The sequence below is a fragment of the Vulpes vulpes genome, chromosome 12 (assembly GCF_048418805.1).
Source record: "Vulpes vulpes isolate BD-2025 chromosome 12, VulVul3, whole genome shotgun sequence".
Classification (NCBI taxonomy): domain Eukaryota; kingdom Metazoa; phylum Chordata; class Mammalia; order Carnivora; family Canidae; genus Vulpes; species Vulpes vulpes.
The window spans coordinates 182,933,713-182,960,733 of record NC_132791.1 but is presented as its reverse complement, the minus strand read 5'-3'; the positions used below and the strand labels follow the sequence as shown (position 1 = coordinate 182,960,733).

Here is a 27,021-nt window from a genome sequence, read left to right as displayed (position 1 = left end):
TTTAAGACTTTATTTATTTATTCATGAGAGAGAGGCAGAGTCAGGCAGAGGGAGGAGCAGACTCCATGCAGGGAGCCGGATGTGGGACTTGATCCCTAGACTCCAGGATCACACCCTGGGCGGAAGGGAGATGCTCAACAGCTGAGCCACCCAGGTTCCGGAGATAATTCTTATCTTATATAGAGAAGTCTTAACGGCAACAACTTTTTTTTTTTTTTTTAATCTACTTGATTTGCAGTCTCAAGTTGTTATTGAAACTTAAATTCAGTAACAACAAATAACAAAAATTAGGGGCACCTGGGTGGTTCAGTGAGCATCTGCCTTTGGCTCCGGTCGTGATCCCGGGGTGATCCCGGAGCTTTCCACGAGGAGCCTGCTTCTCCCTCTGTCTGTGCCTCTGCCTCTCCTCTCTGTCTCTCATGAGTGAATAAAATCTTTTTTAAAAAAAAAATCTTAAAAAAAAAACCCGTTACTCCGAAGTTAGCCCAAGACTGAACTTCACTTTCACCGATCCTCAGGTTAACCATTTGCAACTCCACTGTGAGGAAGGCCAAATTTAACATCTGAGTCCCTGAATTATTTTAATTGCAGTTTCAAAAACTGATTTGTTAATAAAATTTAAATCGATCCTTTGCAGAGTTCCAGGGGCACTTCCAGAAACCTCTGTCGAAACACACTACGTCCCCAACTTCTCACTACGGGGCGTCCTGCCGCCCTACCCAGAAATCTGACACCTTCTCCCGACCTCCCGTGCTCCCACCCTGGGCCCAAGGCTCAGCTACTTCGAGGGTGACTTCGACTCACCCGGGAGACAGAGAAAGTCTCCGCCCCGAAGGCGTCGAGGGGCAGGCCACGCTCCGAGGGCGCTGAACGCGTGGCCGGGCCCTCCGGAGTCCGCCCCCTCACCGCCCCCGGGGCGGCCTGGGTTTGTTTTGGCGTAAAGCGCGCGCTGTGATGACGTCAGGACGCTGACGCCCGAGGATGGCGGCGGCGGTGGCGGCGGCGACCCTGTCCGCAGTCTGGAGAGGGTCAGCGCAGCCGCCGAGACGCCGACGACCCCGCCGCCCGCGCGAGGTGAGGCGGCCCGGCCCAGGGCGACGGCCCGACGGGCGGGAGGGGCTGGCGACCTGCGGCCATGGTCGCTTCCTGGTGCCCTGGGCCTATCCTCGCCCGGCCGGAGCCCCGTGCGCCGGGGCCTCCGGGACTGGGGCGCAGGCCAGGCGAGGGCTGCTCGGGATGCCTGGTGTTGGAGCCTGGACGGGCCTCAACCGTGCTGCTGTGCCGGGGAGCCCGGCTCTGGGGCCGCGTGGGCCTGGTCGACGTGCTCAGCTTCCCTGCCTGCTGTTCAGCCAGCCGGCGTCGGGCAGGGTGAACTAAGCAGGTTGTCCTCCCTGCTTTCTCGTGCCCGCCACCTCCTGCACGCCCCTCCTTTGCGACTGAACGCTAGCAGCTGTCGGGCAGCCGGTCGCTTCCGTGTTCAGGCGGGGAAAAGCAGGCTTGAGCCTGGCCGGGTTGCCTGCTCCGCAAGCCAATAGCCTTCAGCTTACGAGGGGAAGCCCAGCTCCCCACGCTCATTCCCCCTCCACGAAGCTGCTGAAGCGATCGGTCCCACCTGAAAATTTGAGTAAGTGCTTCACTGCCTGAAACGGGATCCCTGGTGCCTACAGGATGAAGTCCAAGCTTCGCAGCAAGGCGCTCAGGGCTCTTGGTAATCTGGTAGAGGCCTAACCGGAAGTTAACACCTGGGCACTTCTCCCTTCTGTTTACAGTTGGTCGTTGGGACACTTGAGCCCGCTGTGTTCAGTGTTTTAATACCCTTGTACTTTAGATACGCATTTTGTAATATTCTTTTACCCCCACCCCTAACCACCAGAATGGAAAATTTACATCTGTCCTTTAAAATCCACCTTAGATTTCATTTCCTTTTCCAAGGGAGAAGGCTCCCTTGCCTTACAGGTAACCGTTGGCTCCTATGTATTTTATTCATGTGACTACAGTTGAGTATATCATGTGGTATCACGCGATGGTGGGTCTGGGTCTCCTGAGTGTCTGGCTCTATGCCTGGCATAAAGTAGTTGCTGAATGGACTGGGATAGGTTGCTGGTTTAAAACTAGAAATAGATTCACTGTATTATTGAAGCCTTATCAGAGGCCAGGATCTGACATAAGGACAGCAAATGTATATCTCCCGTTTGCACATGCACACATATTCCTGTGGTAGGTGGTGCAGCCCTGTCAACTTCCATGGTCTAAGATCCCTTGGGGTAGTTTTTCAAGATACAGATTCAAGAGTCTCTCTCTGATATTTGGATTCAGAAGATTTGGAGCCTGGTAGAAATCTGTATTTTGAAAAAACAAAACAAAACACATCTCAGAGGACTTTGCTCCCTGGTTGAACATCTATGTCATTGCACTAGGAATCTGTTGTGTCTTCTTTGTCCTGTAGGAAGGGCTAGCTGTGACATGTGGACTCCTGTTATAGCCTTGTTGCCCATACTGAGGGAGGCAGTATGATTTGCTGGTTAGTAGGATGGACTTTGGAGTCAGAAAGACTTGGATTCAGTTTTTGGTTTTTGTGAGATCTTGAGGTCTTTTGAGTCCTATCTTGCTCGTTCCAAAATAGCAGTAATCGTGCCTACTGTGTGTGGTTGCACAGAGGAATGAGAGTTCATACGAGATGCTTAATATAGTTGGAACTCAGGAAATGGAAGCCATTGTTATTACTAATGCTGCTTTTCCCAGAGTGTGTCCCTTGTCAAAAGGAGAACTCAGCTTGTTTGCTCTTCAGACTGAGCCTCATGTAGGAAGGTGCCTTATAGGATTTCCTTGAGGTGATTTCTGCTTATCAGGGAAAGCTCTGACAAAACTGTGCTTCTACTCAGGGCAGTTGCAGTGGGTCATTTCCCTAGAAGAGGCTTGGAATGCTGATTTACCAGAGGGTAGGTTTGTTGCATAAGCACTTTGTCCCTGTCTAATTGCAGTGGCTGTGCTTGTTGACTTGTATAAATGAGCTAGAGAAAGTGCAGCATTCAGGAAACCTCTTTGCCTCTGACACTGAGCTAGAGTTGCACCTGACCTGGAATGGAACACCCCTGCAGATCCTACTGTCTGTGGAATTTGAAATAGATACTGGGGATCTCTGTTGGTCGCAGTTCACAGTTAAACGAGTGAGACTTTGGTTTGGCTTTCTGTCTTACTTTATAAGTGTTAGCATGTTGTATGGACAATTCTGTCCTCTTCAGAGCTTCCTGACTGTGTGATATGAATGGGTTATAAGTGTGCCAAAGAATTGAATCGATAGCCAAGAACAGCCATCTCTCTCAACCTTAGGATACACAGAGAAAATTTTGAGAAGTACAGCCCTAGACGAACGGAAGCAATTCTACTTGTTGAGAGCTAGAGACTTATTTATTTGAACTCCTTTTCCTTCCAAGAATCTTACTCAGTGACTATTATGTGGATTTATGTTGGCTAGGTCATCACTGAGCTAATTCTTGGGACAGCTTTCTGTTGCTGTGGTATCTGATATGATGCTAAAGTAAAAAATGTAGTGTTTTCATTTTGTAGGGGAAGATTATCTCAGAGGGTCCCCTTCCAGACTGGCAGTCTTGAAGTGGCCTCACCCTTCATCATTAGAGAGATTCTTGTGTAGAATCATCTGTGCTGTAAGTTCCTTGAGAGCAGAGATTATGGCAGCCTTCTTTTTGTCTGTCACAGCCCCTGGCTGAGTTCCTGGCCCACAGCAGGAGCTCAGTAAATATTTGTGGGTTGAACCCCTTGGGATTTTGGAAGAAGAACCCCAGGTACATTGCCAGAGTCTGTATTTCTGATGATCAGATGGCCAGTGGGTAGGATGTTTTAGATGGAGCTGGGGTCATGATAAAATGAGGACACAGTAGACTTTTGAACTTTTTCCCTCTCAGCCCCAAGGCTGGAGTCTGTCCACCAGTTATTACCATGTAAAGCTTGGTGCCTAACTGGAGTCTTGAGAACCGGTGTCCTGAGTTACTGTATTCTAAGAAGAAGTCATAACAATTTTTATTATGAAATAATATTAAAGGTTAAATCATCTTGGGCACTGGGGTAGCTCAGTGGTTGAGCGTCTGCCTTTGGCTCAGTGGTTGAGCGTCTGCCTTTGGCTCAGGACCCTGGGATCGAGTTCTATATCAGGCTCCCTACGGGGAGCCTGCTTCTCCCTCTGCCTATGTCTTTGCCTCGTTCTTTGTGTTTCTTATGAATAAATAAAATAAAATCTTTTAAAAAAAAGTTAAAATATCTTTAGACTCAAACACTGCAATAATTTGGTATGTATTCTTCTGGCACTTTAAAAAATTCATATAATAGGCTGTACATTTCTTTTTTTTTTTTTAAGATTTTATTTATTTATTCATGATATACACAGAGAAAGAGAGGCAGAGAGACAGGCAGAGGGAGAAGCAGGCTCCATGCCAGGAGCCCGATGCGGGACTTGATCCCGGGACTCCAGGATCGCACCCTGGGCCAAAGGCAGGCGCTAAACTGCTGAGCCACCCAGGGATCCCCAGACTGTACATTTCTACAATATATATTTTTTAACTTTAAAAATATAATATGTGGTGATGATTTTAAAAAATAACAACAGCACAGGAATATGTAAAGCTATAAGTGAAAGTCCTTCTCCCTCTACTCACTTATTTCCTTCCTTCCTTCCTTCCTTCCTTCCTTCCTTCCTTCCTTCCTTCCTTCCTCCTGTTCCCTTCACATTTACACACCCTAGAAGCAATCCCTGTCAACAGTTTTTCTTTTTCCTTTCGAGGATATTTTTCCATATATGTGTCTGTATCTTTTTTTTTTTTAAGATTTTATTTATTTATTCATGAGAGACAGAGAGAGAAAGAGAGAGGCAGACACAAGCAGAGGGAGAAGCAGGCTCCATGCAGGGAGCCCGACTCCGGACTCTGTCCTGGGTCTCCAGGATCGCACCCTGGGCTGAAGGCAGGGCTAAACCACTGAGCCACCCAGCTGCCCTGTCTTTTTTTAAACCCATCATTGGACATATGCTTCAGATACTATTTTAAACTACATATTACATCACAGATATGGATCCTGGCATGAAGCCATTCAATAAAATTGGCTAGTAACTTTCTTTGTTAGTATATATGGAATTATGGAATTCCTGGAATTTGGATTTACCTCATTCATTTCAACAGCTTCACAGCCTTCCATTATATGAATAGATGTTAATGTATGTAATTATTCCCTTATTGATGGATATTTGGGTAATTTCCATTTTTTCATTATTACAAAGAACATTTTCTTTTTTTTTAAGATTTTATTTATTTATTCATGAACGACACAGAGAGAGAGTCAGAGACACAGGCAGAGGGAGAAGAGGCTCCATGCAGGGAGCCGGACGTGGGACTCGATCCCGGGTCTCCAGGGTCACTCCCTGCCTGGGCTGAAGGCGGCGCTAAACCGCTGAGCCACCCAGGCTGCCCCAAAGAACATTTTCATGAACTTGTTTGTGCAACTATATCTGCAGACTCGCGGAAGTGGTTTTATAGAATTAGTTTTGAGAATGGAATTGCTAGGTGCAGTGTCCCTTTCATTTCAGAAAGCAGATGCACATATCTCCCCTTAAGGTTGCTGAGGTCCTTGTTCAGGGGTTTTCATCTGAAGTGACAAGCTCTTTTGCCTGGTGTCTCTGCTTGCCTCGTGATGGTTAGAAGTGTTGTTTAGCAGTTACTTATTTCAGGGATTACTGGGAGATTACTGCCTACTTCATTTGATAGATTTTCAAAACAGTCTTTTCAAAATAGCATGATATAGAGATCTTCACAGGTGAAAGGTTGCAAAGCTTTTCTGTGGAGGACAATCTTAGGGGGTGTTACTGGAGAGGGCGGGTTGCCTATGGGCCCCTGCCAGGGACACAGCCATAGTCTCGGCTTCTGTGGCCAGGAAATTATTTCGGGATCCATCTTAGGCCTTTCCCCTCTCTTTCCCATGGAGTCAAGTCTGATAGCTTGTGGACAAACTTGCTTTGGAGTTCAGTTAATAATCTGTAAGAAAAACAGGAGCCTGAGAGCTCCAGCTTCCTTTGTTGTTGAGGACATTTACACAGGTACCAAAGGAGCACGGCTCTGGTTTAATCACCAGTTTGGCTTCTTCCTGCCACTTGAAAATGTTTGAGGTTCTGGGACTGTTGCCTTGCAGCAAGTAGAAATCCAAGAGCCAGACCACTTTTCATTCATTGTTAACAAACATGAATGCATGCTCTGAGCTCAGCACTTCACTGGGTGCCAGAGAGTTCTAGAAACCTAAGAAGTGGCTTCTTCCTTCAAGAGGCTGAAAAATAGTGTTCTAAAGCAATCTAGAGTGCAGCAGTGAGCAGTGTGACCCAGATTATACTTGGAATGGTGGTTTCATAATATAGGCCCTTCAGAAAAGGTCCTCAGTAAAGGCCGGTTGTTTCATCAGCTGAATGTTCTGAAGGATAGAGGCCTTGACCTGGTGAGGCTGAGCCCCAGACTCTTTGGAGTCTCCCTTGTGATGGAAGGAACTGTGAATGGAGAACTAGGAGATTTGGGTCCGTGCTTGGCTGTCACTATTTAAAGTGGCTGTGGGCAAGTTTCTACTTTCCTGGTCCTGTCATTCCTCAGTGAGAACAGTAGTGCTGAATGCTCATGCCCACTACCACACTGTAACATGCTTGCACTCCTTGCGGAGTCCTTGGAATCAGGCTGGGAGTTGAGGGTGTGGAGGCTGACTCTAGAGAGTTCTTCAGTTCCTTCTGCAAGATGTGTTAGGACTGGTATCATGAAGAGGAACAGTGACTTGTGATAGCTGGCATAATGTGACCTCCTTAGTCCTTTCTCATAGCCTGGTCACTGTGCTAGGGACATACACAGGAGGGCTGGGGGCAGGAAGACACTCTGCCCTTATTCCCAGAAGTTTTGTCAGACTCCTTCCCTGTTCCTATCTTTGCCTTTTCACCTGATCTCTGAGCAATGGGAATTTAACAGATGTGATTGGTGTGTGGAGCAGCTGTGGTAACCTGGATGCTGTTGGCTGTTGCCCCTTCCCAGAGCTAGCAGCCTCTCTTCTCCACTCTTCATCTAGTTGGGAAGGCGGAGTCCAAGCGTCAGCTTATCTTGGAAGACTTTCTAATTGAAACAAATGTGGGAGAAACTATGTCCCAGGAAGGAAGAAGGAAGGTCAGAGAGGGATAATTTTTGGCTCTCTTACTGCTGACTTGAAATCCCTATGCAGGCTTTGTTTAAAGTGAGAAGTCAGGCCTTTTCTTTTGTAAACCTTAGTTTTTCTCATCAGAACCAGACTAGATGTGCACATTTAAACAAAAGACCCAGTGCACACGCCTGGAAACAATTACTTATTTTGCAGATCTTGGGAGAAGACCTCCGAGCAGTTATGCTGGGTCACCCGTGCAGTTTGTTTTCTCTCTGAATGGTGGTAGACATTGCTTACCGGTGATCCTGGAGGTCAGGGGCCTCTGTTCTGCCTCAGGAATCCTGACCCAGGAACTGTTTTGTTCCTGAGCTGCAGCCCTTTATAGCATTGAGAGTTTTGTGTTTTCCACGAAAGAAGAGATGAGTCTGCAAAATTCTAGTCCACAGTTCTAATCTTGAGCCTCTGTGAAAACAAACCTTGTTCCTAAGTGTATTTGTTTAACATGATTTCCTGTGCTACTATGTAGGATCTCCTGGGGTCTTCCTTATGTTGGTGGAGGAATCCTTCCCCGTCATGAGAGAAAGATCCCTCATTCTGCTGAGAGTCATATTGACATACTGATTAAAATCTGAGCCCTTAGTCTGTGGTCTCCAGATTCCTCCTTTTTATCTAATTGAGGGCTCGGATATGTTTCATGAATGAGCTTGTTCCTTGAAAGAGTTAACCACACTACACCGATCAGTATCACCACCTTAGAATCTGGCCCTCGACTCACGGGAATTTGGTGGCCTCTGTGGGTTCTCTGTGACCCCTAAATTGCCTTAGCAAAACCTGCCTGGGTCTTCTTCTGCTGCCTTTGATGGGATCGTTTGCTGGCTTCTCAGTGGCTGGGAGTGGGAGGTTTAGGTGTTGCCCCCTTAGCCCCAAGCACCACCCTTGGTCAGCCTCTTCAAATGTCAGATTCTACCTTTGTGTCATATAGATGTTGCACATGCACTGCAGCATACCCAAAACTGATCTCTCCCTGATACTTCCCAGATCTGTCCCTCCTGCTGCACTGCTGACCCTTCTGCCCAGGAGCCCAGGCAAGGGACTAGAGCTGCCCTCTCTCCTTCCTTTCACCCCTTAGGTCTCCCCTTCAGTCCTTGTCAGTTTTCCCGCTGACATCTTTCTGTTCCACCCTGCTATCTGGGCCACCACCCTCCTCACCCGCCCTTTTAATAGACTTTGACCCTCCTCCAGTTCTGCCTCACACTTCTTTTTTTAACACAGATTGATTGCCGTCTTTGTAAACCCTTTGTAGCTCGGGTCAACTCCCTGGAAGGTCCTGGTTCCTCACCCTAATTTGTGTTGTCTGCAGCTTGGTTCTTGCTGCTTCCAGAACTTCAACCCAGCCTGCCCCCAGGCCTGTCTTCATACCACCAACGTGCCTGGTCCTAGGCCCAGGGTAATCTTTGAGTATGTTGTGCTCTCTGTCTGAAACACCATTCCCACCTCTCCTCAACTGACTCCTTCTTACTTTAAACTTAAATTCAGTGTGGGAGGGGATCTGGGTGGCTCAGCGGTTTAGTGCCTGCCTTTGGCCCAGGGCGCGATCCTGGAATCCCTGGGATCGAGTCCCACATCGGGCTCCGGGCATGGAGCCTGCTTCTCCCTCCTCCTGTGTCTCTGCCTCTCTCTCTCTCTCTCTCTCTCTCTCTCTCTCTCTCTCATAAATAAATAAATAAATAAATAAATAAATAAATAAATAAATAAATAAATATTAAAATAAATAAATTCATTGTGGGGGTCATCTCCGGGAAGCTTTCCCTGAGACCTGTGTCACTCTACATGTATGTTGTTATTTCTTTCTCCTTCCTTCCTTCCTTCCTTCCTTCCTTCCTTCCTTCCTTCCTTCCTTCCTTCCTTCCAGATTTTTATTTATTTATTCATGAGAGAGGCAGAAACACAGGCAGAGGGAGAAGCAGGCTCCATGCAGGGAGTGACTCCCAGGTCTCCAGGACCACACCTCAGGCTGCAGGCGGCGCTAAGCCGCTGCACCACCGGGGCTGCCCTATGTTATTTCTTAAGCCTAATACTTACTATGCTGTTTTGAAATTATCTCTTCCTATGTTTTTTTCTTCATCTTACACTGTGACTTTGACCGTGTTTTGCTTTTGTATCTGTGTGTGTGTTAAAATGTAATCTACATTGGACCGTGTCTTATTCATTCCCATATCCCTAAGCACCTGGTAGATATTTGTGAGATAAACTAAAATATATATGGATCTCTATCCCCAGTTCCTGGCACAGGGTTCCTGAAACCCTCGTAATTTCAAAGTGATATGAGCATGAGGAGCATCTCTGTTCTAATATTTGGCCTTTGACCTTAGTTCTTGATACAGGCTCCTGAAACCCTTGCAATTTCTTGGTTGATAGGAGTGTCTTTTGTTCTAATGAGGTGACTCTGAGTCAGCTCCTAGGTGACTCCTAGATGGGAACTGGTCACCAGAAAGACTCAAGCTATGATTAGAAGATTGGAATTTTCAGCCCTGCCTCTTATTCTCTTGAGAAGGAAGTAGGGCTGAAGATGGAGTTAATGATAATCATGCCTATGGGATGAACTCTCCATAAAATTCCAATAGTAGAGTGCTTGAGGGACTTATGGCTTGTTAAGCACATGGAAATACTGAGAGAATGGTGCACCCAGAGAGAGCATAAAAGCTCTGCACCCCTTCCCACATGCCTTGCTCACCATCTCTTCCATCTGGATGTTCACCTGTATCTCTTATCATATCCTTTAATAAACTGCTAAATGTAAGTGTTTCCCTGAGTTCTGGGAGTCTCTCTAGCAAATTAATTAAACTTGAGGGAGTTGTTGAGACCCAACCTGATCTATGGCCAGTTGATCAGAAGAACAGGTAATAACCCAGGCTTGTGACTGGCATCTGAAATGTATGTGAGGGAGAGAACAGTCTTAGGGGACTGAGCCCTTAACCTGTGGGAGCTGACGCTATCTTTAAGTAGACAGTGTTAGAACGTAGTTAAATTGTCGGACATCTGGCTGACGTTACCGAATTGCTTGGTGTAGGGACTCCACACACGTGATCAAAGGTGTCAGCAGTGAAGTGTTCTAGGGGCACTGGCTGACTCCAGTCGGTGGAGTGTGCGACTCTTCATCTTGGGGTTGTGAGTTCGAGCCCCATGTTGGGTATAGAGGTTACTTTAAAAAAAAAAAAAATCTGGGCAGCCCTGGTGGCTCAGCGGTTTGGCGCCGCCTTCAGCCCAGGGTGTGATCCTGGAGACCTAGGATTGAATCCCAGGTCTGGCTTCCCGCATGGAGCCTGTTTCTCCCTCTGCCTGTGTCTCTGCCTCTCTCTCTCTCTCTCTCTCTCTCTCTCTCTGTATCTCTCTGTATCTCTCATGAATAAATAAATAAAATCTTTAAAAAAAATTTAAAAAGTAAAATATTAAAAAGAAAAGAAGTGAAGTGTTCTCTGTGAAGGTAAAAGAGACACATGCAGTGAAGAAATACACAGTACGAAAGAACTCTTTATTTCCTAACATAGAAAGGAAAAAAGCTGTGTTTCTTTTTCCTTTACAATGTTTGGTAAATGTTTGACCTGAATTGATAATTTTACCCCTAATTCTGTATGTCATAGTCAATAGGAAATTCTCAGCTTCCCTCTTTGACCTGTGGAGCTCTTCAATAGACTTAAAGAAGGACGGCCAGGGTAGAGGTAACCTCTGGAAAACAGTACTTCAACACTTCACCTTATCAAGGCCCCAACAACCATAGGGTTTTATGGTTAGAACATCTCTAAGAAGCACATGGAAAAACTCTTGGATCCTCATCCCAAGGAAGCAGAGTACCCTGATCCACAGCCTGAGTCACATCAAGATGAAACTGTTAGTGTCCTTTCTGAGCTCAAGGTTCCCTTTGTCTCTTGAATGAAGCCCAGGATAGTTCGGTAGCTACCTGGTGGCAGTGTGCTAAGGTTTGTGGTCCTAAGTTTACTGGGGTTGATTTCAGCTAGCTTTGGGATTTCAGCCATCCATGTGGTGAACTGAAAGTGGAAGATCCTGGAACAGAGTGTTAGACTGCCAGATGAAGATGATGCTTTAATGGGAACTATCTAGGAAAGAGTAAGGTTAGGGCAAAGAACCAGGACAGGGCTGGTAGTGTTGGCAGCAGTTGTAGGAGGGAATCAATGCCTGCAGGAGGCCTAGAGGGCCTGGAAAGCTATCCTTAAGGGGTGCCTTGGGGAAGTGGCTTTCTGAGCCATCGTAGGTGATAGCGTTGGAGAGCAGGCCTCCCAACATTCCACACCCCCATTTCAGAAAAGATGAGTCAGAATAATAAGAGGAATGATTTTAACATTTAAAAAAAACTTTGAACTTTGACTAGGATAAGGGACCCAGGCAGAGTAGGGAGGAGGGTGGGGGCAGTGACAGCTAAGCCTGGTGCATGTTCTTGCTCTGCACTTGGGGTTGGAAAGCAGCATGAGAATCAGATCCAGGGAGATTAAGTCAAGACCATGAAGCTCAGGCCCAGCCTTTCATCTGGACCTTCCATTGAGCACTCAGGGACCAAGGCCGTCCTTCCTTCTAGAGAACCATATTAGAGTCAGGTCTTCAGGCTACATTTATTGAGGAGCAAGAGAGAGGGGATGAGGGTGACTAGTATCCTTTCCGCGGTACTCCTGGCTATACTGACTTGCCCTTTCTTCTGTGTGCATAGGTGTAGACAGGGCATTGCCTGCAGAGCAGGTCCTGCCAACCTCCCTGGAGAGGATGCCCCCGTGTCCGTGATGGGCTGTGGGACAAGCAAGGTCCTTCCTGAGCCGCCAAAGGATGTCCAGCTGGATCTCGTCAAGAAGGTGGAGCCCTCCAGTGGCACTGAGAAGGATGTGCACAAGCACTTCATCACAGAGGTGGACAGTGATCTTAAAGCTGGGTTCCCAGCAGCCAGTCAGTGTGCAAACCCCTGCCCCAGTGCCCCCATTACCAGCCACACAGAGCCTCCTTCAGAACCACCACGCAGGGCCAGGGTGGCTAAGTACAGGGCTAAGTTTGACCCACGTGTGACAGCCAAGTATGACATCAAAGCTCTGATTGGCCGAGGCAGCTTCAGCCGAGTGGTACGTGTGGAGCACCGGGCAACCCGGCAGCCATATGCCATCAAGATGATTGAGACCAAGTACCGGGAAGGGCGAGAGGTATGTGAGTCAGAGCTGCGTGTGCTGCGCCGGGTGCGTCATGCCAACATCATCCAGCTGGTGGAGGTGTTTGAGACGCAGGAGCGTGTGTACATGGTGATGGAGCTGGCCACCGGTGGAGAGCTCTTTGACCGGATCATCGCCAAGGGTTCTTTCACTGAACGTGATGCCACAAGGGTGCTGCAGATGGTGCTGGATGGTGTCCGATATCTGCATGCACTGGGCATTACACACCGAGACCTCAAGCCTGAAAACCTGCTCTACTACCACCCAGGCACTGACTCCAAGATCATCATCACTGACTTTGGCCTGGCCAGCGCCCGCAAGAAGGGTGACGACTGCCTGATGAAGACCACCTGCGGCACACCCGAGTACATTGCTCCTGAGGTCCTGGTCCGCAAGCCCTACACCAATTCAGTTGACATGTGGGCACTGGGTGTCATTGCCTACATCCTGCTCAGTGGCACCATGCCCTTTGAGGATGACAACCGTACCAGACTCTACCGGCAAATCCTCAGGGGCAAGTACAGTTACTCTGGGGAGGTGAGTCTACCCTGTCCGGGGATGGTGGGAGGCCCTGGAAGAGGGGGTGTATCCGGCAGCTCTTGATCAGGGCATGTGCCCTGAGGGCTCTGCTCATGGGTTCAGATAAGTAATGTAAAAATGATGAAGTGAGATGAGTAGGGTATCTTAGTTTGGGTTTCCCTGAAAGTGAGCCCATAGACTTGGGAGCAGGTAGTATAATTGGGATTTGAGTCCAGTAAACACAGGCAGAAGGGTGGAAAAGTGAGGCAGAAAGGAAGGAAGCCAATAAATGGCCTGTGGAGGAGCCAACTGCCACTGTGGGCCATTGGAACTTCCAATGGGACCTGTTGAATAATCACGTGGTGCATGCCTCAGAGTTGTATCACCGAGGGACTAGAAGGTGGGTTTTAACCCATTGACTCCTATAAGAGTTAAGGATTTCTTTGTGGGGAAGGGTGTCAAACCCTTCCAGGCTGTCTTGAATGCTGGCTAGTGCTGGAAGTCTTTAGGCTGAGAAGCGGGGAACACAGGTACCGGCATCTGGGGAGCTGTCTGCCTGCACAGGGGCATTGCAGTTGTAGGCGAACTCAGAAGGCAGCTGGAGCGTGTGAGCCACAGTGGCCACTGTATCTGTTCCACAGGGACTGAGACAAGCTACAATGACCGTGCCCTGTCGAAGGGAGCCCATGCTGCTCATCTCTGCCCAATTTTGCCACACAGCCCAGAAGATTCTGTGTCCCCAGATGCTCCAGTTTTTTTAAAGAGAAGCCAGAAAATTTGATCTTAAAATGTTGGAATTCCATTTACGTATTTAAATACTACCTTGTGTGGCAACAAATACTAACCTGCAGGCCAGATTCAACCAGTAGACCATCATGACGTGTGTGTCTTTGGATCCACTGATTGTCTTGATATGTGAAAAAAATTGTTAGGTTTCAGCACTGCTGGGAACTGAAGGAAGGCACACAGAAGGAGTGAGCTGGTTGGTCCTTAGGCAGGATGCTAACTGTGGGGGACATGAGGCTGACCTTAGCAAGAGCAGGTGCTGTAAGCATAATGGTGGGCTTGGGAGGGTGGCAAATAACAGAATGTGCAACGGTTTAAATGGGAGGTAAAATAAGCTTTGCAGGATGCTGTCAAGGCAGCGAGGGCCCCTCCCCAGGTGCTCCCTGCAGAGCGCTCCCAGGCGTGGGCTTCCACAAACAACCCATATGGAGGGGAGGAACCAACTGCCTTCTGAAACCCAGCTTTCCTTCCAGGGGTTTTGGACTGGGCCCTCTCTGGCCCCAGCCAACTGGCCCAGAGCAGCATTTCCAGTAGGAGTCACCCCAAAGCCTCTTGCCACTTTGTCTTCAGTGCTTGAGGTCCATGCCCCACCAGACTCCCTGTCAGCTTTCAGACGTGATCGTGGGGTCAGTCAAGGACTCCCTGGGAGGATGGTGACTGGCATTCCACATGTCCAAGTGGTGCAAGGAATGGAGGGAAGCCTTCGTGGTTAGGCCAGCTCTGTGCTGGCCACAGGTGAAGGAGAAAGCAGAATGTTCTCTAGCTCTCCCCTAAAGTTCTCACATCTTCTTTGCTCCACATAGATTCAGATGGATTCAACAAAACAAATGCTGGGAAGCATTTGGCTAGCATCTAGCTCAGGCTAGAATGGCATAGTCACAGAGGGCACCTCTCCCATCCTCTGGCCAGATTTCATCACAGGGCAGAAGACCCAGGATCCACCTCCCAGAGGCAGTGTTGTACCAAGGCCCCACCTGGCCTGCTGTGTGCTATGAGCTCTGTGTGGTGCCCGGCTGTTGGGGGTCTGGCTGGCAGAGGGAGTACCGAGCTTAGCTACAGTAGAGAGGGAGGTTTCCCAAGAGATGCTGACAAAGGGAAGACTTTCTGAAAGTCTATTGGTTTGCCCAAGAGTTCTTAATTCTGGCAGTTGTTGATCAAGCAGTTTATCTAATTGGGGCTTGCAATCTTGCTAAGCAGCTATTGATTATCTGTGGCTGGGAGAATGACAGGAGAATGGGGTGAGGAATGGACTCAGGCTCCCTGCTCTTCTTATAGCCACAAGACTGAATCCTGAGACTGTTTCCTGCTCTGCTAGAAACACAGTCTGGGGCTTCCAATGTTATGGGGGGCACTTCCCAGCCTTGCCTCCCGCCCCATTTATCTGAAGCTGAAAGCAAGAGTTAGTTCCCAGTTCCAGAGCCAAATTCCTGGCCCTCCCCTGAGGGCATCTGTCCCTTACAAAGAGCTTCCCTGACTCCAGCAACAGGTTCTACCACCATCTGATTTGGGTGGAATTTGCCTGGGGTGCTTCCTGGGTGAGGAGGTGGAGACCAGGCATCTGTCTTTCTGTTCTGCTGACCATTGCCTACCCATAAATGCACCTGGGGTAGATGCAGAGAGACATGAAGGTCTGTTTTCCATCCCCAAGAAGCTTGAGATTGCCTGGGGAGAAAGAACTAGGAGTGGGAAATGGCCACAGAACAAACCCTGCCAGTGCAGGCCTCACCACTAGCCACTGGGCCTGGGCACTCTGAAACAGGAGGTGTGGGGCTCAGGTCAGGTGGCTGGGCTGATCCCCCTTCGTGGGGCTGGGCCCTGCCTCCACCCTCAGTCCAGCCATCTGTCTTCTGTGTGATAGTCATTTGCTCTTCTGAAGGCCATCCAAGTGAGTAAGGCCCTGCCAGAAAACCTATCTGAGAGCATATCATGTTGAAAGGAGGGTGTTTTGATCTAGCTTCCTCTGCAAATGAAGGACCACTCACTTTGAGCCCAGCAAGGTTTGGAGGTGTGCATTCCTCCCCTGACAGTAAGTACATGGCAGTTAGTGCCTTTCTAGGGGCACTTTTCCTGCCCCCTACCTTCTCATAGTGATGTCTTCTGTATACCAAGCCCTATCCAATGAGCTTGTTCCCTGAGGCCTACCGTCTGTGCAGTCCCTTGTCAGACTCAGTGGTTTCCATGGACTTGAATAGAGGGCGTTTGAGAAGGGTCAACTCTCAGGAGGTGGGCTCTGAGAAAGGGTCATTGCTGACTGTGCTCAGAATAAACAGGAAATTGGGAATAATAATCAACCTGCAGGACAGGTTGATGAGGCTGGGCCAGGCCTGGTATTTGGTGTTGGTGTCAGAGGCAACTTGGAGATTGGAAGCATAAGGTGGGAGGGAGCCCTCTGGGTTCTTGAGAGTGAAGGGGGAATGCAGCAGGAAGCGTTGTTGGAGACTCAACAGGAAGAAGATTGATGGAGGGACTGTTGCAGTATTCCCAGTTGGGGATGAAGAACCTGGCATCTTGGGGGTGTTTAAGGCAGATCAGAGGTTCCCGAGAGTGAGCTCCACATTTTGTGAGCCAGTTTAGGGACAGAATCCTCCTGCAGTTCGCAGGAGCATCAGCTTACAAGGGTTGAGTGAGAGAGTTCTCTCACCTGGGAGGCTGCTGTCTACATGGTCCAGAGAGTGTGTAGGCTCCTGCCTTGACATCCCTAGGGAGACTCCAGTGGTGGAGGGAAGTACACCAAGTGGCTGGCTCCTGCCACACAATCCTGACACTGTAGATACTCCAGCCCATAGCCCTGGCTCCATTCTGCCCCATTTCCTACACACTGTAGGTCCTAGATGTTTGCTTCATTCACTCCCCATACTAAGCTTTGGTCAGGCTTTTCCCTGTGCTCTGAGTGTTGACCTTAGAAATTTGACCAGCTCTGAAAGGTTCAATTCACAGATTGCTCCCATTAAGAATAGTGGTGACTGGGGATCCCTGGGTGGCTCAGCGGTTTAGGGCCTGCCTTTGGCCCAGGGCATGATCCTGGGGTCCCGGGATCGAGTCCCACATAGGGCTCCCTGCATGGAGCCTGCTTCTCCCTCTGCCTGTCTCTCTCTCTCTCTCTCTCTCTCTCATGAATAAATAAAATCTAAAAAAAAAAAAAAAAAAAAAAAAAGAATAATGGTGACCACTGTGTAATGCCTCCTGAATACCAGACTCAGGGCTAAGGGTATTGTATCCAACATGTTTAATCTCCACAGCAGTGCTGCCAAGTGGGTATAATGCCTGCATTTTACAGATGAGAAAACTGAGGCTTGTGAGGTTAAGTAACCTGTCCATGGTTCCACAGCTAGAGCATAGCAGGCCTGGAATTTGAATCCAAGCCATCTTGATGTCAGAATTCTTGGCCTCTCCATCCCCGCAGTCTCTGTTCCCTGATTTACATGCCTCAGCATGTTGCCAGAGTCTTTGGTTCAGTACTTTCTTGGGTTGTTGTCTATATACATCTCTCTTCTCAAGCCTATAAGGTCCTTGAGGACAGCATGTATATCAATACATAGGTTTCCAGTACTTTCTCCTGGCTTTTCCTGAGGGAAACACCAGCAGTTGTTGGTGATGCCTTGGAAAAGGACCCAAAAGTGACTGGCTGGCAGGCAGATGGGCGTAGCTCTGATGGCTTGGAAGCATTCTCTTCTTGGGGTTGGGCTCCAGGAGGAAGTGGAGAGCCTGCTGGAGGGGTGTTTAGTGGTCTGCTGGTCAGACCTGCTTTAGAAGCAGCTATGGGAATCTTGGAAGAGGAGGGAGTGCTGAGAAGGAGGAGGCTAAGACAGATAATTTTGAGAAGAGAAATCTGCATTTTTCCTGATGACTAGAGGTGCTGGAGTGGAGAGGGCCAAGCCAGGGTCATGTTAGAAGTGACAGAAAAAAAAAAAAAAAGAAGTGACAGAGAGACCCGTGTCGGCCAGATGTGAGGAAGGCCTTTATGAATGGGGGAGCAGTCTGAAGACACAAAGAGCCACCTTGAGAGAGGGAGCTTCTTGTCCTGAGAGATTCCAGAAGGGCTGGAGCAGCTATTTCTAAAGAAGTGACACAGAAGGTGAGTCATCACCTGTAAGACCTATACTGGAGGCTCGTTATGGTCCTGCTGACTTGGAGATGCTGTCATTAACTGCACATGAAATGTGACGTTGCCAGCCTAATGTTATTGCTTTTGTCAAGAGTTCTATTCTTAGAGGCAGGATGGTTGAAGAGGCTCTTGTGGGGTTGATGGCAGAGTGGTGCCATCAGCAGCTTTGTTGTCTGCTGCCTTTAGCAGCCTTTAATTGTCGCCCTCTGCTGGGGTGGTCTCTGAGCTATGGGCAAGCCTGAGCACAGGTGGGCTTGGGGCAAAGGTCCTCACAGTGGCTTGTTCAGGAGAGTAAGGGACAGAATCTTGGTGAGAGAGGAAGGCCACCTGCAGGGCCAGTCTGTCACCCCCGGGGGGATCAAGGTGGTGGGAGGTGGCTTTCCAGGGTGGGCCTCTGGGCTGTAGTCAGACCACCCATCCACTTGACGCCAAGGGGTAAGCGCTCAGGGGCAGTGAATGGGACCATCTTGTAGTTCTGATAGTCCTGCAGTAGGATGAGTGCCCAGAGCCAGAGTTCACATTTACTTCCCCACCTTAAAGTGACCCTAACACTTGTCATTCTGCCCTGGGATGTTGAAGATAAAAGGAGGTGCAGAGGATGTACCATATCCTGTGGCTCTCTGGGTGAACGGGGTCAGCCCCTATGAGGAGGCTGGTCATACAGCCTAGTTCATATGCCCTGGTAGGGACAGTCAGCCGAGTGGGGTTAGGACCTTGACCCAGAGCCATGGGGAGGACTTCCCCTGGGATATGGGAGAGACTGGAAGTTGTGTGCAGGCAGCACACAGACTGCAGAGAGGCAGGTGGCCTGTTTTCAGGCTTGTGCTTAGATTCTGCTGGTGCATTTAACTGCTTCACGTTCCCACCTCCAGGGTGGATGGGGACTGTGATGGACCATCGGCTCATCACTCTTCTCTTGCTTCCTCCTGCTCCCAGAGTAAGCGGATGGATTCCCGTGTCTGTTGCAAAAGCTGACAGCACAGGGAAACACAAATTGATTTAGAATTCTTTCCTGTGAGGTATCCCTAAGCCCTTCCTACTTGCCTCTCTGCTGTCAGTGCTGGGTGATGGTTCTAGCTCAGTGCCAGGATCCCACGAGGACACGCAGATGCCCCCATACTTGTCCAGGAGGGACCTTTCTGGAAGGGCTGTCCCTACTTCACCAAAGCTCCTGGTACTCAGTAGGTATTGAACAGAGCAGTCTCCCTCCTTCATTTCCAGCAGATGCTTGCAGTCCAGATTCCTGACTGGTCACTGATAGATGGCATGATCTGGTCCACTGGGTGTGGGCGGTGGACCCTCACTGGTCACTGTGCTTGGAGACCTCTTAAAGGAAGGCAGGGGTGGCTTCCTCGTGGTTGGGGGCAGGAGGCAGGCTCTGCATAGAGAAGGGCAGTATTTCCCCTCTTGTGCCACCTCTGGTGTACCACTCAGCTCCCTGGAGCCCTATCTTCTAGGCTTCCCTCTGCCGCTGCTGCCCTGGTTACACAGTCCCCAAAGAGCAGTACTCTCCTCTGGTGGCAGAAACAGATGCCCATTCTCCCCACGTTGCTGCATTCAGCCATTCCTACCAAAATGCCTTGCCCTGACCACCTTCAGCTTCTCATTAACCCAGGGTCAGAGCCTCTTTCATCACTGCTGTCTCCCACCCCCACCTGGCCGAGGCCTCTCCATCAAAGGGCTATATCATGGGTTGTGTTCAGAGCAGTGCCTGGTGTGCTGTCCGTCCCCTCCCTCTCCTGCTCTTCTCATTGTCTGTCTCCACCTAGGTAGCTCGGCCCACTCACAGGCCCTGTCGCTTCTAGGCTCTTGAGTTCTTGCGGGAGCTGCCACAGCTGTTGTCTCCCACAGTCTGACCTCTTTCAATCCGCTGACAGCCTCCCACACTCATTCCCTCTGCCCCCACTGAGTGGAAAACACACTCACAGGTGGATGGGGTGGTTAAAGGGGACCTGATCCAGCCACTCCCCACCAGCCCTGTCTCACAAGGTCCCCCTTCTGGGGCATGCCTGCCTGGCCTCAGTTTGTCTCCCTGTGTAAGTATAGTGCCCAGACCTGAGCTTTGCTCCAGTGTGGTCTGGCCAGCTTCGAGCAGAAGTCTCCTTCCTGCCATTCCACGTGGACCAAGTACCTGCCCTGTGCCAAGTCCTGTGTACCAAGAGTTCGGAGACACAGGCTTCAGTGGGGATGACATGCTAGTCAATAGCCACCAGGGTTCTAACTGTTTCAGAAACCAGAAGGGAGGAGGTTTTTTTGGTATTGAGTTTTTCTTTTAAGAGCCAGGTTGGCCTTAGTAGAATCTGTGAGTGGAGATAAAAGACCACTCTGCAACAGGCTCTGAAATCCAGAACCATCCAGGCCTGCTTCAAGACATCATTAAAAGCAGACATTACTTAGTTGCTGGCACAGGTTGCCAACATCCCCCTGATTCCAAAGTGAGCACACAGCATCCTTCCTGACTCTTGAGTTGTACCCTGTCTCTCTCCTGTCCCTGTCCTTCACTTTGTGGACTCTGGACAGGGACAGATGGGGGCGCATGAGTTCATTTTATTACTCATCTTAGGTTTCCGAATGCAGCTTTACTAACCTTTAAGTTGTCATGCCTTTTCTTGTTTTATTTTTACCTTCATTCTCTGCCCCTTTTTAAAACTCTATTATCTTCCTTCATTTTCTCCCCTCAGGCTCTCTCCCCTGAGGTCCTCTTTCCTGCCGTTCAGCCCCCACCTCATCCCCTGCCAGATCCTAGAATGGTAAGTGTCTTGACCAGAGGAAGGGGCTGCTGGCTCCCCTGCCACACGGTCTCCAGCTATGCTGAATTCTCAAAACCCTTTGCCTCGTGGGCCACATCAGAGTATGCTGTTCTTGTCATACTAATAGTTCTGCTCTTCTGAGTAAACCCAAAGCTCCATTTCCCAGAAACATGCTCTTTTCTCTGTTCTCATTCAGGCCCACGTAAGTACAGGAAGGAGGCCCTTGAGGGTGGGAATGCTGGGTCTGAAAATATATCTTGAGACAAAGCTGAGGGAAGACTGAGTCATGGGAGCAAAGCCCAGTCTTCTTTCCTCCCTTCTTTCCCCTAGCAGCTCTTTGGTGGGGCTAACTTCTCTGCCAGGGAACCTTCCCCAGAGTCTTCATGGGCTAGAAAAGAACCCATAGGGGTCAGGAGGTTCAGGCCACTTAAATGTTAGATGCTATGCTTTCTTTTTTTTCTTTTTTTAAAGATTTTATTTGTTTATTTGGCACAGAAAGTACAGGCAGAGAGAGAGGGAGAAGCAGGCTCCCCCCTGAGCAGGGAGCCCAATGCGGGACTTGATCCCAGGACCCTATAGGATCATGACCTGAGCCAAAGGCAGATGCCCAACCAACTGAGCCACCCAGGTGCCCCAGATGCTATGCTTTTGTTCCTCATGTGCAGCCAAGTGAGGAAGAAAGTGAGAGAAGAAGAAGCGAGAATCTAAGAAGCGAGATCTTCTTAGATCAAGGACTTTAGGGCGCCTGGGTGGCTCAGTCTATTAAGCACAAGCAAAGGGGTGGGGAGAAGGAAAATGCATCCTCTGAGCTGAAGTGGAAAGCCCTTTCTGATTTAGTGCCTCCCTTTGAAGGGAGGGTTAGATTCTGCTGGTCCCTGAGAAGCAGGGGATGAGGAGCGTAAAGTTGGTAACGAAGTGCTCCGGAAGAGTTGACTACCCCATTTTGGCTTCTCTGCTGTTATAAAATCAAGAGTAGGTACCTTAGGGGCACCTGGCTGACTCAGTCAGTAGAACACAAAACTCTTGATCACAGTGTCATGAGTTCAAGCCCCACATTGGGGCTTAGTTAAAAAAAAAAAAAAAAAAAGTAGGTACCATAACTGCAAGGGGATAAGTATTCTGGGGGCTACAGACTAGGGAAAAGGAGTCAGCTTGATGGTCAGAAATAGGGTGGAAATGATGTCCCTCCCCCCACAACCTGTCCTTGTCTCTTGGGATGGGGCCCAGCCCTTTACCCACACAGCTCATAAGAGACTCATAGAAAGGAGGGTGTAGGCTCTCACCCTGAGTGTCAGTTGTTCTCTGATCCTACAGCAGAGGGAAATATGAGTCTGGAGGCAAGGCAGACTGATAATTAACATTCCCTTCCACACGCTGTGCTCCATGTCAGCCCAGAAACAGGTGGAAGCCTCTGGGAGACTGGTCAGGTGGTACCTGGAGCCTGTCCCTTCTGTCAGCCACTTGTGCCTCACATGTGTCCCTGACTTGGCTCCAGGTTTACTGAGGTGAGAATTCTGTTTACCCAGAGCCAGCAGCTAGAGCTATGGAAATGGAAAGGCATGACTGTTTATCATTCTTTGTCTCACCCAGAATGCTACCCAGCCAGTCAGTCATAGGCTGACAGACATACTCATGGGGCTCTGGAGGCCCAAGCGTGTTGGGGAGGCGGATGGGTTGGTCTGTGGGTGTTGAATATTTTCCTAGGAGGTACTAAATTGGACATGGCCCTGAGTGAGTGTGGAAAGCCTTACTTTTCCTTGCTGAGTGCTGTTGGAGGACTTGGCGGGGCTCCCAGGGGCCACTGTTCGGACAGGCCGCCTGAGCCCCTGTCTCGCTGTCAGTGAGGACACTTTCCTGGATTTGGCCCGTCTGACTTCCTGCTGCTCAGTGTGTGAGGGTTAGGCTGGGTGCCATTGGCATAGCATGATTCTCAAGTCAGGATGGCTCAAGTCACGTTGGCTTGGGGGACCCACCTGGCCCAGCTGTTCACAGCTCTTCAAAAATGAGGAAGGCGAGGGCCTGCCGGAGAGGGCTGGCCTGGCCCTTAGATGAGTTCATCGGCATTGTGCACACAGCTGTGTGTACACAGTAATCGGAGAGGCAGGCATCTCGGGAGGAGCAGGAGGCGTAGATCAGTCTGGCTTAGTTTGTCACTAACAGGCTGGCCGCTCGGGGAACAGCAGGGGTCGATGCCCAGTGTGAGCCTGTGCCACTCTGGAGATGGAAGTGCTTACGCCCCCAGGATGGGTCTGGTGAGAGGCCCACCAAAGACCACAGTGGACTAGTCTGGAGCTGCAGGGGCCTTTGACTGGGTGTGGCTGTGAAGTGGGGAGGTACCTCTGATCCATCTGTGTTTAGGTTCCTGGCTTCTGAGTCCAGCTTTGCCACTCTCTATTCTGTGGTCTGCAGAGGAGTTACCCTCCTCTATCTTGGCTGGACCAAGGGGTAAGCGCAGAATCCGTGTGCCAGCTCTGTTTGGCTCGCCTGGCCTGCCAGCTCTGTCTTCAGGCTGTACCACTAAGAGGCCAGAAGGACCTGCACTGTGTTTCCCAGTGACTTCCCTTTTTCGTGGAGCCCAGAAAAGCCAGTCAGGCAGCGTGAATATTCCTGTGCCCCAGCCTGCTTAGCTCCTAGGTTTCGCTGTGTCCATCAGTGGGCCCATCAGGCCTGCTTCTTTCCAGGTCTTCAGTGAGTGACAGGGGCTGCAGTATCTGTGGTTTAGACTGGCTGACCCCTCCTGGTGGCTTCTTGTGTTCAGGTGGCAGCAGCAAGCTGCTTTCTCCAGTACTGAAGCTTTCTTGAACTGTGAGCCAAAACCTACTGTGGCACCCAGTCCGTTCACGCATATGTCAGCCTCACTACGGGAGCCCAAGCTGTGCAGGCCTGCAGGGAAACTAGGACCGGGCTCTGTATGGGGGAGTGCTGTCTGCCACTCTGTGCCCCCTCAGTGCTCTTAGCAAGGTGTTCTGGGCTTCCCTGGCTGTGCGTCCTGAGGGCCGTTATCTTCCCGGGAGTCACTGGAAGCAGGCCCGTTAGTGACGAGGACCATTAGGTAGCTGTTTGGGAATGTGGCCTGTCGTTTTCTACCAGTTCTGTTTAGTATAAGTTGGGATTTGCCTTTCATAAAGCAGGTTAGGGTAGCAACTGCAAGTAGCCCTGCCCCTTCTTCAGGATTCCAGAAGAGTGTTCTCCTTGCCGCCCCCCCCCCCGCCCCCATATAAGTGGGGAAGAGCCTTGGGGAAGAATTGGAGGTCAAGGAAGCTGAAGTGAGGGTAGCCATAGTCAGTGTTATATGGATCTGCTAGATAGGCATGCAGCAGCCCCAAATGTGGGCTCTGCGGCTTCCTGAACCCCCCTAGACAGTGAGTTCAAGGGTACCCCAGGGCAAAGAGCACCCTTAGGTGGAACAGGCAGACCTCACTGGTCAGAAAAAAGCGTGGGGGTCCCTTGACATCCCACCCGAACCTTCTGCAGCAGGCTCAGCAAAGGCCGTAGCTGCCCACCCCTTGGGAGGGTCAGAGCCCATGCTAGAGTGCCTCAGAAGATGCAGGGACTCGGGACCATCTGCCCTCCTCCAGGCTCCAGGGCCGCTGTGTGCCTGGCACCAGGCATGGGGGCTCACCCAGAGCACTATGGTCTGATGGGAGCGAGCACTGAACCTGAGATCACTGAAATAAAGCTTAGCTCTGGGGGCTAAGAGGAATTCTGAGGAAGCGTCCTTTACCCCGGGAACCTAAGGATTCAGCCAGGTGGGGCTTCTTGACAGGGGCCACCTTCCTGAGCCAGGCTTTGAGTCCAGGTCTCCTTAGAAGTTTGCTGCTTGGGAAGAGGTACAGTCCTTGTGCTTTCAGATGGACTCCTTACTCAGAGAAGAGCCTCTGCTTCATGGCCTGGCCCAGCGCTGGGGGGGGGGGGGGGGGGAGGCCCAGAAGACTGTACTTGGGAGGAGATGGGCATTGCTTTTCTCGAGGGGAGAGTGCAGGGATGCTGGACAGTTCTAAGTGCTGTGGTGGTGGCATTGTCAGCATGGGGAGAGCCGTGTTCAGTGCTCTCGTGCTAATGCTTGTCCTTGGCCTCTAGCCCTGGCCCAGTGTGTCCAACCTGGCCAAGGACTTCATTGACCGCCTGCTGACGGTGGACCCCGGCGCCCGTATGACTGCACTGCAGGCCCTGAGGCACCCATGGGTGGTGAGCATGGCAGCCTCTTCATCCATGAAGAATCTGCACCGCTCCATCTCCCAGAACCTCCTCAAACGTGCTTCCTCACGCTGTCAGAGCACCAAATCGGCCCAGTCCACGCGTTCCAGCCGCTCCACACGCTCCAACAAGTCGCGCCGTGTACGGGAGAGGGAACTGCGGGAGCTCAACCTGCGCTACCAGCAGCAGTACAATGGCTGAGCCACCTGGCTGCAGTGCAGACGTGCCACGGTCCCAGCTTGGCCATGCACTGCTGTGCCCTTTGGGCCCGACACCCTCTCTAGAGATAGGCCTGGGTGGCCAGTGGCAGGTGACTGGCCCCAGCCCCTTCCCTGTGCCTTCAGCAGCCCCTATCCTCATCCTGGGCCTGAGTCTGGTATGACAGAGTGAAGGGAGCCCAGGGGGCTGCGAGCCCTGTGAACTGGAAGCCTGGCCTGGCACCAGTGCTCCTGGGCAACTGCTCTGCTATAAGTTGGGGAAGCGGCAGGACCTGGCCTTCAGGCTCCCTCACCCCTTGACTCTTCCCTGAGACCAAGGGGGTATGTCGTGCCAGGCGGAGGGCGTCCTATGGTCCCAGGACTCTTTGGAACAGTTACTTCTGAAAGCCTCTTCACTGAACCTTCTCTGGCCTCCCCACATTCCATTGCATCCTGATCTGTGCCCCAGTGAGAGGCCTAGGAAGCACAAAGCTTGTGCCTTGGCTGGACTCTCAGCCCCTGGCTAAGTCTAAAGTCTCCCACCTCTCACCCAAGGTCTTTGTCCCTTCATGGTGCCCCCAGGGACCCCTCCTAGCCCCAGGACTGGCTAGAACCTCTGATGGTAGGGCCATGGCATGGTCCTTGGCCCTTCTGGACTATGATAGCCATGTTAGTAGCAGGCTTGCTCCAGGCTCCAACCTCTCTCTCTGCCAATGAGAGACCTCCTGCCCACCAGGCCGCTGTTTTCAGTGCCTTCTTTACAGAGCCCACTATCACCTCTCTCTCCCCCTTGGATGCCCATTCTATTCCCTAGGTGCCTCCTTCCCAACCGTGGGGGTTAAAGGGAACCCCACTGCTGCTACCTGGGGAATGGGGGCACCGGGGCCAAGGCAGAGGCCAGGGGCTTTCCAGGGAGACCCCCATCAAGATTCCAGTGTCAGCCCCATCCGGTTCCACCCTTGGTACTGGTTTCACCCTTGGTACTGCCGGTTGCCCCTTCCCTTCAGGCGCTGCTGTTCCCTTCTCCTAGTGGCATGAAGGCGCCATCTAGTGTCTGACATGAGTTACGGGCAGCCTAGGACTGACCACTGTGCTCCTCCCTCATCCTCTAGAGAAAGTAGGAAGGAAGGACCTCCTGTATTTAGGAAAGGTCCCCAGGCTGCTCAGCCCTCCCCTTCTGCTGAGCTGCTGTGCAGCTCCAGTTGGAACTTAGCCATACTGTGTGACCTGCCTCTGAACCCTGAGTGCCTAGGGGCCCTGGCCTTCCCACAGCTGGCCTTGCCTGGTCCAGCCTGTCCCTGCTTCCTTTCACAGCATTACCCTTCCAGCTTAGGCTCTGCCGAGTCTCAGGCTGGAGGGACCCCCTGCAGGAGGTGGGTGGAATTAGGTGGCTGCTTTCCCAGAGGCCTGAGCCAGACCATCCCCATGTCGGTCATGGCACCTCCCCCATCTCCCTCCACCAGGCTGGAACCCAAGTCCCCTTCCTCCACAGCTGCTTTTAGTGAATGGGAAGGATCTGGGGCCCAGCCAGGAGGGATTGGCCCTCACTGTTTCTCTCAGTGGGTAGCCTTGCTCCAGGCCCCTGTCTTTCTGCAAGTGCCACCTCCAGTGAGAAACAAAGCCAAAGAGACCGCTCTGGGCCAAGTTGACTGTGCCTTATACATCTCCCATCCCAAGTGCTCCTGGCACAAGGCAGCGGAGAGCCAAATCCTCAGAATTCCCCCCATTTCCCCAAGTGTCTCGGGGGCCTGAAGCCCTGGGCATTCATTTTCTCTCTTGTCCAAAATAGGCGTGGTCCTAAGGGTAGGACAGAGGACATTTGGAGACATGGGCCTTTGATAGGCCCACCTGGGCTTTTATACCATGGACCGTGGCTGGAGAATGTGCAGGTATTTATTTTGTGTACTCTGTTTGTAAATGTATCCTCTGTACTCAATAAACAGGCTGCCGTCCCCAGGGAAGGCTGCTCATCCATTCTGACAGCCCAGACTCCATGCTGTGGACTGGGGGGTTGCCTAGGAAGAAGAAAGATGTGGGGGCCCGGGCTGGGCATGGCTACTCTGGGAAAATCTGACTCAGTGCCTGCCATGCCAGAA

General features: G+C 50.7%; 1 protein-coding gene across 5 annotated transcripts; it reads left to right on the top strand.

Annotated features, from left to right (window-relative positions):
• Nucleotides 1-752: 752 nt before the first annotated feature.
• Nucleotides 753-26,907, top strand: PSKH1 (protein serine kinase H1). Of its 5 annotated transcripts, none has more exons than XM_026011528.2 (4): nt 807-1,074; nt 11,888-12,908; nt 20,463-20,531; nt 24,612-26,907. In XM_026011528.2, exons 2-4 carry the CDS (start codon nt 11,958-11,960, stop codon nt 24,927-24,929), a joined length of 1,338 nt encoding a protein of 445 aa, XP_025867313.1. In that variant the 5' UTR covers nt 807-1,074; nt 11,888-11,957; the 3' UTR covers nt 24,930-26,907. The 5 variants fall into 5 exon arrangements, with proteins under 5 accessions (XP_025867315.1, XP_025867313.1, XP_072587760.1 ...); XM_026011529.2 differs by lacking the exon at nt 807-1,074 and adding an exon at nt 1,094-1,624; XM_026011530.2 differs by lacking the exon at nt 20,463-20,531 and having other exon boundaries at nt 753-1,074.
• The last annotated feature ends 114 nt before the right edge of the window (nt 26,908-27,021 follow it).

What these genes read in the sequence shown, in the direction of transcription:
- PSKH1 (XM_026011528.2), top strand. Translation starts at nt 11,958, where the DNA reads ATGGGCTGTGGGACAAGCAAGGTCCTTCCTGAGCCGCCAAAGGATGTC. An exon ending in AGTACAGTTACTCTGGGGAG is followed by an intron (nt 12,909 to 20,462) that starts GTGAGTCTACCC and finishes TTCTCCCCTCAG; the next exon opens with GCTCTCTCCCCTGAGGTCCT. An exon ending in CCCTGCCAGATCCTAGAATG is followed by an intron (nt 20,532 to 24,611) that starts GTAAGTGTCTTG and finishes CTTGGCCTCTAG; the next exon opens with CCCTGGCCCAGTGTGTCCAA.